This window comes from Myodes glareolus, chromosome 14, assembly GCF_982192425.1.
Source record: "Myodes glareolus chromosome 14, mMyoGla1.1, whole genome shotgun sequence".
In the NCBI taxonomy this organism is placed as follows: Eukaryota; Metazoa; Chordata; class Mammalia; order Rodentia; family Cricetidae; genus Myodes; species Myodes glareolus.
In genome coordinates, this window is record NC_142039.1 from 44751475 (window position 1) to 44767669 (window position 16195).

A 16195-nucleotide genomic window follows, 5' to 3' on the forward strand; every position below is an offset into this window, starting at 1 on the left:
TGTTCTACTCTGATGTTTCCCTTCTGTTATTTCTTAATTTTTTTTCTTACAGCTTATATCCCATAGCAAAATCTCTCAAGAATTATAAAAATTATAAAGTGATTACAATCTATTTTTAGTTAAATTATTACAATCAATACAAGTAAAATAAGCATGTTTTCCATACCCCTTACATGATTAAATATTTTATACATTACAGGTAAAAAAAAAACAAGTTGTTCCAACAACTCATACATGTTCATGTCCAAGCAACATGATATAGATTAACAGAGTGTAAGCACGTAAGATATTTTTCTCAGTCAGTTCTTTTGTTGGAAGGTTGCATTTTGTGGTTAAAAAAAGGATCACTTAATTTACTATTTATCTCAGAAGGTAATCTTATAAGAAAGACAAGTCAAAGCTTTTAAACATGAAAAACAATCAGTTCTATTTTAAATCATCAGAGTGCCTACCCACTCATGAACAGTTTTTATTTTATTTTATTTTTTTGAGAGAAGTTTCTCTGTATCTTTGGTGCCTGTCCCAGAACTAGCTCTTGTAGACCAGACTGGCCTCAAACTCCCAAAGATCTGCCTGCCTCTGCCTCCCAAGTGCTGGGATTAAACGCATGCACCACAACCGCTCGGCAAAAGTTCTTATGTTTAATAGGGAAGCTGAAGGCAGAAATATCCACCCTTGATCACCAACCCATCCTAGCAAAAAAGATACACTGCCAGTGAGCAATAGTCAGGTTGCCATTGTTCTTATTCTCTGACCTCAATGAGTCCCTTATTCAACTATTATCAGTATGTCTTTACAAACTTTAAGTTGTTTCCCAAAATGTTCTACCTTAAAACCATTAAGACATTGTAACCAATCATCAGTCATTTTTTAATTTTTTTTTAGTTGTGACGCACACTGAAACCCATGAACACATCTGCTAACATTAAGATAAAAAGACTTGAGTTATCTTAGCTTCTGAGACTCAGTTAATTTTCTTAATCATTAACCTAAGCCACAGTCTAGATGGCTTCTCCAGAGAAATTCATAATTCTTAGCTGTGTGACTCTTCTTTGTTCTTATTTTCTATTCTCCTGCTGTATCAGGGTGAGAACAACACCATAGCCTGCATTTATCTATATCCCGCTAAACTAACATCTTTCAAATCCCTTACCATATTTATTTAAAACCCTCAATCATCAAAATTCTATTTAAGCTACCATTATTATTGTATAAAATCATTGCCTCAGTTAAACAGTACAGCTTAAGAGAAAATCATCTTCATAATAATCCACAGGTAAAAATGCTCCGTAAAATGAGGTATTTCCATGAGATAATAACACTACATCAAAGGCAGCGGGAATGGCCCCAAACGGCATTGGCAAGCATGCAATGACTGCAGCACACAAGACATGTCTGTGCTCTATGTGCTACCATACAGTTCGCGAGCTTCAGGCAAGGGGCTGGAGATAGAAACACACAAAGACACACAGACAGAGAGACAGAGACATGGACCTCTAGTCACTGGTAAGAAGCCCTTTATTCAATAGCACCACAGAGGCTTATATACCCAACAGTCAGGTGGGCCAACCTTATCCTCTGATCCTCAAGGTCAAGGCAACACGTACTTGTGAAGCAGAGCGGGTAAACAACTTTGACACTGCTTTCAGTAACTCAAATCAGAAGTCAAGATCAAAGACAGGGAAAAGCAGCTGGAGACCAGGACTCCAAATGGTGCCAACAAATGACAGCAATAGAAAAAGCCATTCTGGGGTCAAAGCCCTAAGATTCACCCATCAGTGCCTTTAATTATGGTAGGAAGATCTCCTGATGTTAATGACCAGCTGCTGTTCCTCTGATGTGGCCATTGGAAAACGAAGGTACAGATTCACGTGGGAGTCAGGTTATGGTGGGTTGCCCACGGCTTTAATCCCAGTATGTGGGAGGCAGAGGCAGGTGGATCTCTGTGAGTTCAAGTCCAGTCTGGTCTATGAAGCAAGTTCGAGGACAGTCAGTTACACAGAGAAACACTGCCTCAAAGAAACAAAGGGGGGAAAAAACTCCACTTATGATTTGCAATACAGGGCAAAATCAATGCCTGAGATGGTCATAGTCTTCACTAAGGAGGCTATGTTCAGATTGTTGATCTGTAAAACTGCCTTAAAAACATTTTTATTATTATTATAGATTTATGGAACTTTTACCTATTTTGTGATGGGTTGTTTGACATTACTGACAAAAAAAAATTAAGTTTGGTTTAACTTCAGAGAATAAATGACTATTCTTTTGATATGATGGTCCAAAACTCAAATGAGAATTGAGTGCATGTATTGCCTCCTGAAACACTCAGGAACAGTGTAGAAGACGTGACAGAAAGCATATAACACCATGAACTAGAGACATGGTTTTTGGAAATAGTCATTGTTTTCCTTCTGGCCCATGACTGCAACTCATCAGGGAATGGAGATGACACTAGTGATTTCCAAAGCAGCTTCAACCCAAGATATACTATTGCAAAATGCAGACTAACACGTACAGAGGTGGGAGTGTGGTAAAAGTCAAGAGGATGTTAATTCTCCCTGAAGTATTAGAAACATAACACTTAACAGGACAAAAGACTACTTCAGTCACCCCAATTCTTCTTGGCACTGAGTACAGTTTTTCAAGTATATATGTATGTATGCACACAAGTATGTATGCCTTTACAATATATATGACATATTATACACACATCTTATATCTGAGTTGAAAACTTGACCAAAGGCAGTACTCGGGTAAGCAATGTTCTTGAATGTGAGCACACACTATGGTGGAACTTCTGAGAGAAGTAGCTGTTTTTGACTCAGTCATGCTCCTTAAGTTGGTCTTCATCAATGCTCTTCTACATAAGCACTACCAGTGAAGTAGTGAGTCCTCAGTCTGGATATAATAGCTTCTTTGGTGTCACTGATGCTGACTCTACACGAACTGATGTTTGAACATGCCTCACCTAGAGTGACGGGAAGAACCGAGAAGAAAGTTTTAGAATATGATTACTTGATCAATTTGGAGATCTCTGATTTTGTAGGGGAACTTTTCTTCTCTGGAGACTCATGGTAATGCCTACAGCCTTTTTTTGTCTTCATTGACATGAGTGTAAATGGGGACAGTGCTACAGATTTTATGGGCACTGGATCCAAAACATCTTCCAGTTCATGGGATGCTTTCCAAAAAATAAATATATCAACTCAAAATGATTAGCTTTTGAAATGGAGAAATAGAACTTATTGAGAACAGGAGAGCAAATGATCCAATTTGATCATCCCCATTCCATAAGGAAGAAACTATTATTACTTGTATCACAATGGATTAGGGGTGTGTCTGCTCACTTGCATCATCCTAGTAAATATATTCCATGTCAAGGCCTACTATATAAATGATAATAGTAAGTTTATGAGTTTGCCTTTTTGTTGCATGCCCAGTGAAATGGTGAACTGAAAAGCAGACTTATTATTGTAAATCACCTTAAGTAATAGACGATTTTTCAAAGAAAAAATAGATTGTAGACAAAATAAGTTGCAAACATAAGACTTATTCAACATTAGAGAAAATAAATACACATTCCCAAGACCACTCAGAAAAACTTCATTGATTTAAACTATATAGATAAAATAAAACTAAAATTATCTGAAATTATATAAAGAAGAAAACCATACAAAACAAAAACAGCTGCTTAGAAATTATAAAATGCTAAGAATCACTATTTAGAATTCCCAATGATGAGTGCCTAGCTGCAAAAGAAGGGTGGATTTTGAAGGGAAATAACTTCCTTTCTAATGGATATATATGAGACATTTAGAATAAAGAAAAAACAAAGTAGACTTCAGTATAAAGCTTGGCATATAGAGAGTATATCTCTAGAGTTGCAATGAATATGTATTCCAAATATGCTTCTAACTTACTAAGGTTTCTTTCATTTCCTGTTCTCCAGTCACAATCTTTCAACTCCTCAGTATCCCTAGAAATCCATTGAACCATTACAAATTTGCTGATTATTGGAATTAAAAATATAAATATTAGATAATAAATACCTTAAGGAATAAAAACCCTACTGGTTTATATAAGCATTATTTTTGCATATTATTCCTTCTCATTGACATGTACTTCCTCAAGCCTATGTCCAGATGGGGGACCAGAGCTATAGCTCAGTGGTTAAGAGACCTGTTTTTTTCATGTAGGATCCGGATTCCATTCCCAGCACACACACAGTTGCTCAAAACTGTCTGAAAATATAATTACAAATGACTGTACATAATATATGACCTCTATGTTATGCAAGTAGTTTATAGGCACATATATAGACAAACTCACATGTGCATAAAATCAATTTTTAAAGCCCAAATATTTATGATTAAATTTTATGCCATCACCATTATTTCACCCAGATTTATCTTGAATTTGATGTGGTATAAATATTTGTACTCCTTGGTGCTTTAGTAAAACGGTTTTATTTAATAAATTCTTTTTAAAGAAACCACACCTGTTTGGACCAAAGAAAAACAAGAAAGTCACAATATGAGTCTATATACAACATTCTGCGCCATTCAGCTCCAATTCCAGAGAGAGGTGATATTTCGATCCATTAGTATTGTGTAGGTTCATGTATTTTAGTGCTTTCTCTCCAAACAACAACTTTAGGAAATATAAAAGAGCAAGAAAATAATCTTGAAGGAACATGTTTACAGACTAGAAAAGTAGATTGCGTGTCTATCTGGAAGATAAAGTAGGGAGATGACATTTGTTTCATTTCTGTGCTTCAATTTTAATGCAGTTCTTCTTTCTAAAAACTGAACTTCTACCAAATGCAATCAATAATAAATAGAATCAGTGACACACACACACACACACACACATATACATATGTGTGGGTTGATATTAAAACAACACCATGTCATTGTTCTTTACCTGTACATGCCCAAATGGGCTACTCTACTTGAAGCAAAGACAAAGAAGTTATCCAGAATTGGGAACATACAATTTTGAAAGCAATGTTTTTCAGTGTTTTTTAGAGTTAATATTCTGTAATACTGTATGAATCCCAAGTAAATATATAAAGGATCAATTTGACTCATCAGTGTGAAGATCATTTGGGGCACTCAAGAATGACAGTGTTAGTATCCCTTTCATCTGTGTCAACTTCTGTGGATATCTGCTGAGTCCCATCAAATTTTAATGGAAACAATCAAGCAACAGATAACAGGATGGAATACGGTAGAACACAGATAGAAAAATATAAAATCAGTTTGGCTTCATATTAGAATAAATAGTTAAGACTAATTACTTTTAATTTAGCAGACTATCCTTCTATGGCATAAATTTTCCATTTCTAAAATATGCATTTTATATGGAAAAGTTCCTCTGTACATTTATAAATAACAAATTGATGTTGTAGGATGCGATTTGATGGAAACACCACATGTACTTACCATACTGTAAGTTACTTATTTAAAGCAATCTTCTATCATGATTGCTTACGCAGAAGACCTATGAGAGCAGTTATCAACATTTCACATGCCTAGGAAACCTGCGGAAACCCCTGGTATCTGCAGTGATTGCTTTTTCAGGAGACTCTGATAATATGCTGTCAAAAGCCAAAGATGTGCAGGATAAAAATCAAGAAATGCTAGAAGGAACTAAGGCCTTACTTAGCAAGATAAGCTGGCTCTTCACATTTCTTTGCTTATCTCTAGCCTGAAAGAGGTGATTTTTATAATGAGAAAATAATTTTACAATATTTCACTTGAAAGAATGAAATTTAGGTAACCAATTTGTTGATAGTGTTATTATTAAGGGTCTGCTTGCAAATCCAAAGTCCTCCCAGGTTTCTCAGTAAGAAACCTAATACCAGTGATCACAATAAGAAGCAACTTTACCTTACTGTAATTTAGATGATAGTTTTCTGAATGGAGTAGACCTTCTTTATGACAGTCATGCTTGAATACTATGTATTCTAACATATTAAATGAAATATTTACCATGTACACTGATTTGCAAATATATTTAATACGAAAAACAGATTTACTTGATAGATGGAAAAGCATTAGGAAACTTTACAAGAACTTCCAAAGTATAGACGACACATCAGGAAAACTAAAATTCTCTGAATTGAATGAAATAAGACTATACCCTACATTGTCCTTTGATTAAATCTGTATCTACAATCAAATAACATTTTTCATATTCTCCATATGTCTGTTTGTGCATAGATATACCTCATCTGAGATAAATATAACATAAGAAAATATATAGCCATCTCTTCCTATTTTACTTGACTATTGTATTTATAATACCTTGGGTTTAATATGTAAAAATCCTTGATTTCTACTTTCTCAATTTCTCTTTCTCAATTTCTTCCAAACTTCATTTGAAATCTAGAAAGGAATGCTCACTGATTCAGGGGAGAAGGTTCAGTCTGTAAGTGAACCTTCTAAATGTGAGGACCTGAATAACCCCAAAATATTAAAAAGACATGGTGGTTTCTACTTTCAATTCTAGGAATAGTGAGATAGACATAATCAGATGTTGTGATCTATCTATCTATCTATCTATCTATCTATCTATCTATCTATCTATTTATCTATCTATCTATCTAATCTCATTGAATCTGTCTTTGTTTCCACATTGGAAAGGTTTCTTTTCATTTACTGATGATTTTTAGAGAAGATAAAGAGCATTAACATGCAATTGGATGAATAAGAATGTGGGAGAATCTAGGTGAAGTTAGAAGGGAGAAAAGAATATAATGTTATAAAATATACAGTATGTCACTACTATGTACATAACAACATTTGATGATAAAAGTGTATTTGAAAGAAGTCAATGAGAATTTTATAGTAAGGTTTTGAGGAAAGAAAAGGAAAAGTGAAATGAAGTAATTATATCATAATCTTAAACTTAACAATTAATTAAAACATTTTATATGTAATTTTTTTAATTTTAAAAAAATTAGAAAGTAGTCATCAGAGGAACTTTCATAAGGTTGACCTCTGATCCCTAAATGATTAGACAGGCTAACCCTTGCACAGTCACATTCAGTCATGTATTTACAAATTTACACCGAGACACACACAGAAACACACAAGAAAATAATAACTAATAAGCATTAATAATATAAATAATAACTGTCTTTTTGATGTTTCAATTCAACATGAAACTTATTATTTCATAAGTTTTATGAAAGAAGAAAATTATTGCTCTGCTTGGTTGGGACAGGCCAATGAAGACATTCATCTTATTGCTCTTTATAAACTCCTCCAGTGTCTGCTCAGGTGTACACATAAGATTTCCACTATCTCTGTGTACTAAATTGGCAAACTGTCCATGACAGCAACGACTAATCACATATCCATTGCGTTTGCCAATGAGATGATCCTGGATCAAACAGACTTTCAAGACTTCTAATGTTTACCTTTTGTGTATATGCATGGCTATAATGTCTGTCTTCTTATAAAAATGACCCTTTATAAACGTCAAATTCAAACTGACAATTTGTCAAAATTTCCTATGATGTTCTACAAAAATTAAGCAGTGTTGTGATGCCTATAGACACTAATAGAGGTGTAAGGATCTGATTCCCTGGAGGTAGAGTTCTAAGGGCTGGATAGAAAGCCCATAGACAAACTTGGCAAACATATCTAACAGTTTATCTAGATTATTTTGTGATACACTCCAGTTTAAATCTTGAACACAAACTCTGAAATATTCACACATTGTTCAAATCCCACCCATCCATGGCTCACAGTTCAAGAAACCTGGTAATCTGCTGGAGCACACGCTGCAGTTTGCAGGGGATGACCTGCTTGGAGAGTCACCATTCTAGGCAGCATCTTTGGCCTCCAATTCTTCCAGGGACCACAACTAACTTCTGTTGTTCTTTTTCCCAAGCAATTGAGCTCATGTGAGCCTCTTCCAAGTAAACAACGTTGTTTCTTCCAGGCATTGCAGGGTTTCTGACAGCCATTTGGACAGTGCATTGTGTCTGAGTGTTCCTCAGCATTTCTTACAATGTATGCATGTTTGGAAAGAGGTTCCTAACTAATTTGGCCAGGTTCATGTTTGGAGACCCTTGAATATTTATTTCCTGAGCATAACGAGTTATCCTGCAGATTGGGGGACTGTTTTCCCTCCCATTAAAACCCATCTTGTTTCACCTCCTTCCATTTTAACATCTGACATCATAAGAAGCTTCCCTCCAAGATGGGAGGCTTTAATCTCAGAGTTCAGAAGTTATTCCGAACTCCCATAACAGACAACTGAACTAGATGAGCCCACATGGTTTTGACATCACACATGAGAAGGCAAATATAAAACACATACATATCAAAAAACTTTAAAAATAATAGAAACTGTATCAAAACAAAGGAGATCTCTACTTCTTTTGACCTCTTCATCCAGTCTCTGTCTTCATCATAGCACTTGGGAAAGCTTACCAGCATCAAACACTCTCTGACACAATGAGTCGCCTAAATGTCCTATATTTCAGCCACAGAGGCCAGTTAAATTAATTTATAGAAGAGTTTATGATTTTCTACTTCCACCCTTATCTGCAGACATCCAACACATTGTAAAATATACAGTGCACCTATGGGTCATACCAAAATGAAACTATGAATAAGATTAACTGATATTTTCTGGGGGCAAATGCTGTGAGATAAAGGTTGTTCCTGTTTGCTATTGTAGGGGAAAAATGGTGGGGTGTAGAAAATTGACCCATCCTGGATTTGTATAGTTCTGTCCTTAATAGGGAGATAATAAAAAATTCTTATTTCATTTTGAATGTCGGTTATCCAACCTCACTGCTGCATAGCTGATCAAAATGTGTCATTAAAATGTGTCAATGAAAAATCCCATGATCAGTTAGACAAAAGGTGTGGCACACTACCTGTGCCCAGAATGTGTTCACCCACATGAGAACACAAGGAAGATGATGGGTGCTGTAGGAGAAGTTTTTGGATTGTTAAGTATAAAAGCAAAGAAGATGGCAGGACAAAAGGAAAAGGTTCATAAAGGGAGTCACTGGAAGGCATGTGTGTTGAGATTAGACAGGCTATTCAAGGTTAGTTCTGCATCTCTGTGCACTTTTCCCTTTGACGTCAGTACACTAAAGGTGAATGATATACAATGACATCATAGGTTAAGAGATAACCTTGAGGCTGAACTGTACGTGGAAGTTGCTTTACTGGGAGAAATGGGAATATGCTAAGTTGAAATTGCTGATGCATCCTTCGTCAATTTGAGCTGAAATCTCGGACAATAAACATCCTGTTTGTACCAAACCATCTAGTACCTGTCAGAATCCTTAAGGTAGTTATTGAGGCAATAAGTATAGCAGAACAGAAATGGCCATGAATTTACTAACTACCTTAATGATCTATGTGTGACACTTCAACTGATTCTACTTTATTAGCGCTATACCAGATGGTAGCATAATGTTGAGGTCTCAGGCAACTGAGTACCAAGTATGGACAGCCAAACATAGTACAGTTTCTCACCCCGGGTAAGTTAATCTGCTCCAGTTCTCCATTCTTGTTAAGACATGAGATTTCTTCTTCCTCTATTGTACCTTGATACAACACTTCTGGATACTTATAGATTCTCAACATCAAGAGCATTATACATTGTCCTGAAGCTGGTCACTCACTGTATGCAAACTTTTCATGATATAATGCTAACCTCTTCATGGCTTGTTATTTTAAAACTATGAGGAAAAGAAGCAAAATAAAATTAAAGATTGAGTAGAAGATACCAATCATATTTGCTAAGCATCCCCCAACACTTTCAAGTTAACTGAAAGCATTAAATGTGCCCTTTGCTTACTTAACACTGAGGAAGTATCTAATATGTAAGAAGAAAGTCGTTTGAGTTTAGAGGATACATCAATAAATTCATGTCTTAATAAAATGTTGAGAACAATTAACTTTCTAGGGCATGCTGGCATCAAACTTCAAAGATAACTGAGGGAGGGCATTTGTCACCATCTGAAATTTTTGTGGTACTTTATAAATGACATGACAGAAAGAATATATAAGTCCCATCTAAAGAAAAATTAAGAGGAAATAAGTATATTTTCCTCCATGACATGATTCTGCGTCATTGATGAACTGAGATGACATTTGTGATTTCCAAAAGAATTTGAATCCTGAACATTGTTGCCCAAAGCAAAAATAATACATACAAAGATAGCACTGTGACAAGAGTAAGGATTGTTTGAATACTTCTTACGTGGATAGTCTTGAAACTTTTACCTAGTCAAAAGACACTGCTTCCATCTGCACTTAGACATAAATGGTCTTAAGTAGGGAGATTCTGTTAGTATATATAAGAGGAGGTGAACTGCGAGAAGACAGCATTCAGGTGCAGAAGCTTTCTTGTGCTGTAGTCTACACTGCAGCAGATCTTCTCAGAGATGCAGCTGTCACTGGCTCAACTGTCCTTCTGTAAGTAGTAATTCTTTAATGTTTCTCTACTCTATTAGTGTATTATTTTGTGAAAATGGGTTCGGATAGAATGCATTCTTTGGAGTTATTGGTGTTGTAATATTTGAGAAACTGATGCATTTTATTACTTACCTGGCGTCAGGTCAACAATGTGCTGAAAATTAATTGTTGAAACCAGTTGCTGAATTAATCTGGAGTTCAGTGGTTCTCTCAGGGAATTCTTTTGTAAAGGTGTATGCCAAACATTGTGCACATACTTATATATCACTTTAACTTAGTTTATTCTTATTTTCTTGACATAACAATAACAGTAAAGAGTGTAACTGGTTTTTGATGAGCACTTTTACCAGCACAGGACACTTTCTAAAAAAGAAAAAATAGTACAAAAATGACAAAATAGCTGAAATTGAGAAGTTGAACTTTCTTGAAAACACAAGCTCAATGGCATAATTGTGTCAATCACAGAAGGAGAAAGTAAATTATGGGTTGTCAGGGTTTGGATGTTTTTCTCCTCAAAAAATAATCCACCTGAGGAACAGTTAGATTTTGGCACATGATTTAAACAAATTGTGAGTTTACCAATTTGTTGTATACAAATAATTGGTGGAGAGAAAAGCTTGTTTGCTTTTTAAAGTCATCTTAATATTCAAGAGATGTTTGCATGAACACTAACTTTAATGAGATAGAAAATTAACACAAATTACCAAACCTTAAAATTATTAGGAAAAAATGGCTTAAAATCTCTGTCTCAAAACTAATTTCATCTCAAAATGTTTGCAAATTTTAGAAACTCTACAGGGGCAAGCAAAAGCCAAGGTGATTCTCTTACCTCACAATCTGTGGCTTTGGGAAATATTACTGTTTACCTGTGCTTCCACGTTGGACTATTTAGCCCAGATTTCATGTATATAAACCCAAGTATTATAGGACAGAGAACTCAGAACAGACTTGCAGCCTATACAGTGTCACTAATATATTCTCCATTGAGTGGATCGTCTCATTTTCATTTCTTTTTCTAGCTGGGACACTCCTTCTGCTGGCAATTTCAAATCTGCTCCTTTGGGAGCATGTGTCCTCCTCACCGAGTCCCCGTTTGTCCACTGGAAGCCTATACCAACGTGTGGTTGAACTATCTCACTACACCCACGATCTGGCCTCAAAAGTCTTCACTGACTTTGTAAGTACTGGATCATCTCTGAAGGGACAATCAGAACACTCAACTAATGAAAGAGTAACCTATTATGAATCAAGCTTCAAACACTATATATTTGATGGTGAAATATTAATATATTTCATTAAAACTTTAATATTAAATAATTAAAAATTTCAGTTGACATTGAGACATGGGCAAGAGACAATTGCTTCTTGAAAACTTAAACTTGTAAAAGATGAAGTAACTGTGCAATTTTTAAGATTTTTTTCAAGAAACTTAATTAGATATAAAGTACAAAATACATGGATTAGGGCCCTTTGAACTCCTGTCTTTTGTGAATGGGTCCTATCTTCACGAGTGCTTTCACTTTGCACTATATAGATATCTGACATAGGAGAATTATTTTGTAATGAATTGCATGAGTGGATTTGAACTAAATTACAAGAAACGATGTTAAACAGAAAGAAATAGCTACTCAGAACACCCAACATGCTTAGAATTGTTGTTTTTCTAAATGCCCCTTGACTGGAGAATGGATAAGGAAAATAAGTACATAATGAAGTACTACACTGCAGACAAAAATAATGACATCTTGAATTTTGCAGGAAAATGGATGGAGCTAGAAAGCATTATTTTGAGTGAGGTAACCCAGACCCAGAAAGACAATTATCACATGTACTCATTCATAAGTGGCTTTTAAAACAAAGCAAAGAAAACCAGTCAAAAAATCACAATCTCAGAGAACTTAGAGAACAATGAGGATCCTGAGAGAGACATCCATATATCTAATCTACACGGGAAGTAGCAAAAGACAAGATCTCCTGAATAAATTGGGAGCATGGGGACTTTGGGGGTGGGTTGAAGCAGAGAGGAAAGGCAGGGAGTGGAACAGAGAAGAAAAGGTAGAGCTCAATAAAAATTAATAAAAAAGAATTTTTGTTTTCAAATTTCCAGGGATAAAAGTCTCAGGGCAAAGTACAGGCTGGTTTTCATGGAGGAAAAGCAAGGTTTTCAAAAAAAAATTATCTACATTTGTAATGGATATGCTAGATTTCATGGGGGTTACTCATTAGTAGAAAAAAAGAATTCAGTGCAAAGTTGGAATATGAAGCATATATTTTCAGAATAGTGGTGAATATACCTTATCCTTGACTTTTTTCTCACAAGCATTTCTTTCATTCTAAAATCTATATCCATAGTTTTTCAATTGTACATTATTCCTAGACATTCATTAAACTTTTACAAATTAATCAATTGCTAGTACTAAAAATATGCACTATAGATAATAAATTCCTTAAGTAAATATAATCTTCAATTGACTGATATATGTGTGCGTGTGTGTAGATAGATATATCTTAATTCTTCATTCACTCACTGATAAATATTTCTTTAGAATATAACTAGATTTTTATGATTCCTTTTGGCACCATCAATACAGTTGCACACTACTTTTATAACTTAAATGGATACTTAAAGTAAATATTTATTTTACAATATCTGTTTAAAGGAAATGAACTACTGAGTGTCAATGGTACCATAACTATGAACATACATGTGCTATTGTATGACACTCATATCCATAAATAGAAAGGTGATGCTTAAATATTCGATGTTTTACAGTATATGTGTTACTTGGTGCTCTTTCTAAACAATACCATTTAGGAAGAGCAAAATGACAAGAGAATAGTAAAGAGGGGAAAAATATTGGTGGGTAAAAAATTAGATTGGTTCTCCCATGGACAAAAAAAAATGTAGGCAGTGTTCACATCATTTCTCTGTTTCAATTTCTACATACTTTTCATTTGCTAAGACATTTACAACTATAAAATCTGTTACTGATGTGGTTATAAATGTATTTGTTCAATGTTTAACGCTGAGATATCAGACCTTTCAATTTCTTCCAGAATATGAAGTTTGGTAGGAGCGTTTGGAAACAGAGCCCCATGATAAGCACCTGCCACACTGCTGCTATCCCTACTCCAGAAAACAGAGAACAAGTCCACCAAACAAAAGTAGGTTTCTTCCCTGATTGTGACAAAAACAACCAATGTAATATACAAGGGAGATCTGCTGTGTGTGGTTACTGAGGCCATAGCATATGTGACAATCTCGGAGTCAAGAGAAGGGAAGAAGAAGCAACAAACAGAAAATGACATCATATGGTTAATAATTTCTCTCTAGCAAGTTAACAAATTGATCATCTAGAGTACCATGTTTTAAAAACTTATTGTCTGTGGAGTTATCCTTAATAATATCTGGGAAGCTTTAATACCAGTTTGAAATTACCAGTTGACTCTAATCTTTGTCTTAAAACTTCTGAATATGATTTACCCAAAATTTATTATGTGTATGCCTCTTACACATGTAATGTATTTCTTCTTCATATTTGTTACCAGAACTAGTAACATATACAAACTCCTCTCATACACAAAATGTGAGTATGATATTGGCAATTGAAGGATGAAAAGGTACAGGCAGTGATCAACATTTCCTCAGATCTTCTTATAGTGAAGCCCCAAAAAGCAGTCCGTTTCATGGACTCATTTAATCCTTAGAAAAGTTCTCTATTATGTGGTATTATTAAGACCATAAAGAACTGAGCATCACCTGAACTTCAGATGGTAAAACTCACAGTGAAAACAAAACATGATCAGTTTCACATTTCACAGAAATTATTGTTAAGGAAAATCAATTCCTTTTGAGAAAATTGTGATTCTGTGATAGAAAATTATTTCTAGAATACACATCGCAGGCTAAGAAGGGTTTCTATACTCCTATTAATAACAAATCAATACTCAAGCTCATAACCATCAGTCAGTCTCTACATGCGTTAACCCTGCTGTGATTCACTTATTTCAATGGAATCCTCTTCATGATCATTTAGTCGGAAGACCTTCTGAAAGTGACGATCAGTATTCTACAAGCCTGGCAAGAACCTCTGAAGCACATGGTGGTTGCAGTGGCTGCACTTCCGGATGCATCTGATGTTATGATGTCAAGAACCAAGGAGTTGGAGGAACGAATTCTAGGCCTTCTGGAGGGACTACAGACCATACTCAACTGGGTAAGCCTACTCACCTTTCACATTCCTTTGCTGCTCTCCTATGTGAAAGAAATGATTTGTTTAATAAAAAGTGAATTTTTTAATACTTCATTTCTGGGAGATATTTGTATATATCTCCAATTCACTTACAGCCTTGCCAAAAAGGAGAGGCCATTTGTAGATTCTTTCTTCATTTTCTGTACTGAAAACCACAAATATGAGTACTCTCAACAGAAAACATCTACTCCTCATAGTAATTCAGAGAGTAGCTTTCACCGGTGGTCTGGCTATTTCTAAATAACTCAGAAACTCTGATAACAGTCTTGGAACTAAACTTTTAACAGTTTGAAAAATGTTTGATATGTTCATGAGTTTGAAAGAATACATTCTATAAAGAATAGATTGAATTTAAAGATAGAAGGTTAAAAGAATATTCTCCTCAAATTTACAAGTATGAATGGTGCCAGAGAGAATAAGTTGAGAAGGCATCAGCCCTTATATTCTCCTTTGGTTAAATGCATATACACCATGAAAAGCATCTTCCAGTTTGTTGATCACTCAGTCTTCTTTTACATGGATATACCTCTTCTGGTACCAATGATACATCAGAAAATATGTTTTCATGAATGATATTTACGAGGCTTTATGCCTTCTAGATAATATATGATAGATTCATTCTATACTAATAGATTTTCCTTCTAGTGTAATCAGTCTTTGTCAGTTTTATAGAATGAGGCTAAAGAAAGACTCAATCTATAAATGTCTTCTTTGGCAGCAAGGAATTTGATCTCAGAATTCACATCAAAGTAAAGAGATGTACTGAGTACTCTGCAGTATCTAAGCATTAGGCAGGCAGAAAGATGGAGATCACTGGTGAGAGTTGGCTAAAATATGAGTAGATGCCTCAAAAAATAATAGTGAAATATAAAAGCCAACTGTTGAAGTTTAAACAACACTGATTCTGTTCCACAAATACTGGTGCATAAATTGTTCAAATGTGTACCCCAGTCATATACATACACACACACACACACATGTGCGCACACACATATGCACATACACACACACACACACATATCCATGTACAATAAGGTATTACTACCAATTAATGATATTTGTAAATAATCTCTCTCATTTCTATGTTTAGATTCAGCCTGGAGCTGTTGAAAATGAAAACAGTTTCTGGTATGGATGGTCAGATTTGCAGTCGTCTGATGAAGACACTCGTAACATCGCTCTGTACAACCTTGGCCGCTGCGTGCGCAGGGATACACATAAAGTTGACAACTTTCTCAAGGTCTTGAAGTGCCGAGATGTTCATAACAACAACTGCTGAGCTTTTAGCCTTATCCTCTGTCATGGAGAAGGCCTTTAATAATTCAGGCCTTCAAAGCGCCACTGAATCTCTACCTTTTGGTGCATTCCTAGACTTGATGCATTTGTTATTCAAAAATAAACATTGACTATTTGAAAATGTGAAATTCAAAAAGAGGATTTGTCAATGTTCCTTTTACATTTAATGTAGAATTTAGTAATGGTATTATG

The 16195-nt window shown here is 35.1% G+C and overlaps 1 protein-coding gene across 1 annotated transcript; it reads left to right on the forward strand.

The window, feature by feature from the left end:
• Nucleotides 1-10423: 10423 nt before the first annotated feature.
• Nucleotides 10424-15986, forward strand: LOC125396340 (prolactin-3B1-like). The gene is made up of 5 exons (XM_048428175.3): nt 10424-10454; nt 11474-11631; nt 13512-13619; nt 14492-14671; nt 15798-15986. Exons 1-5 carry the CDS (start codon nt 10424-10426, stop codon nt 15984-15986), a joined length of 666 nt encoding a protein of 221 aa, XP_048284132.3.
• Nucleotides 15987-16195: the final 209 nt, after the last annotated feature.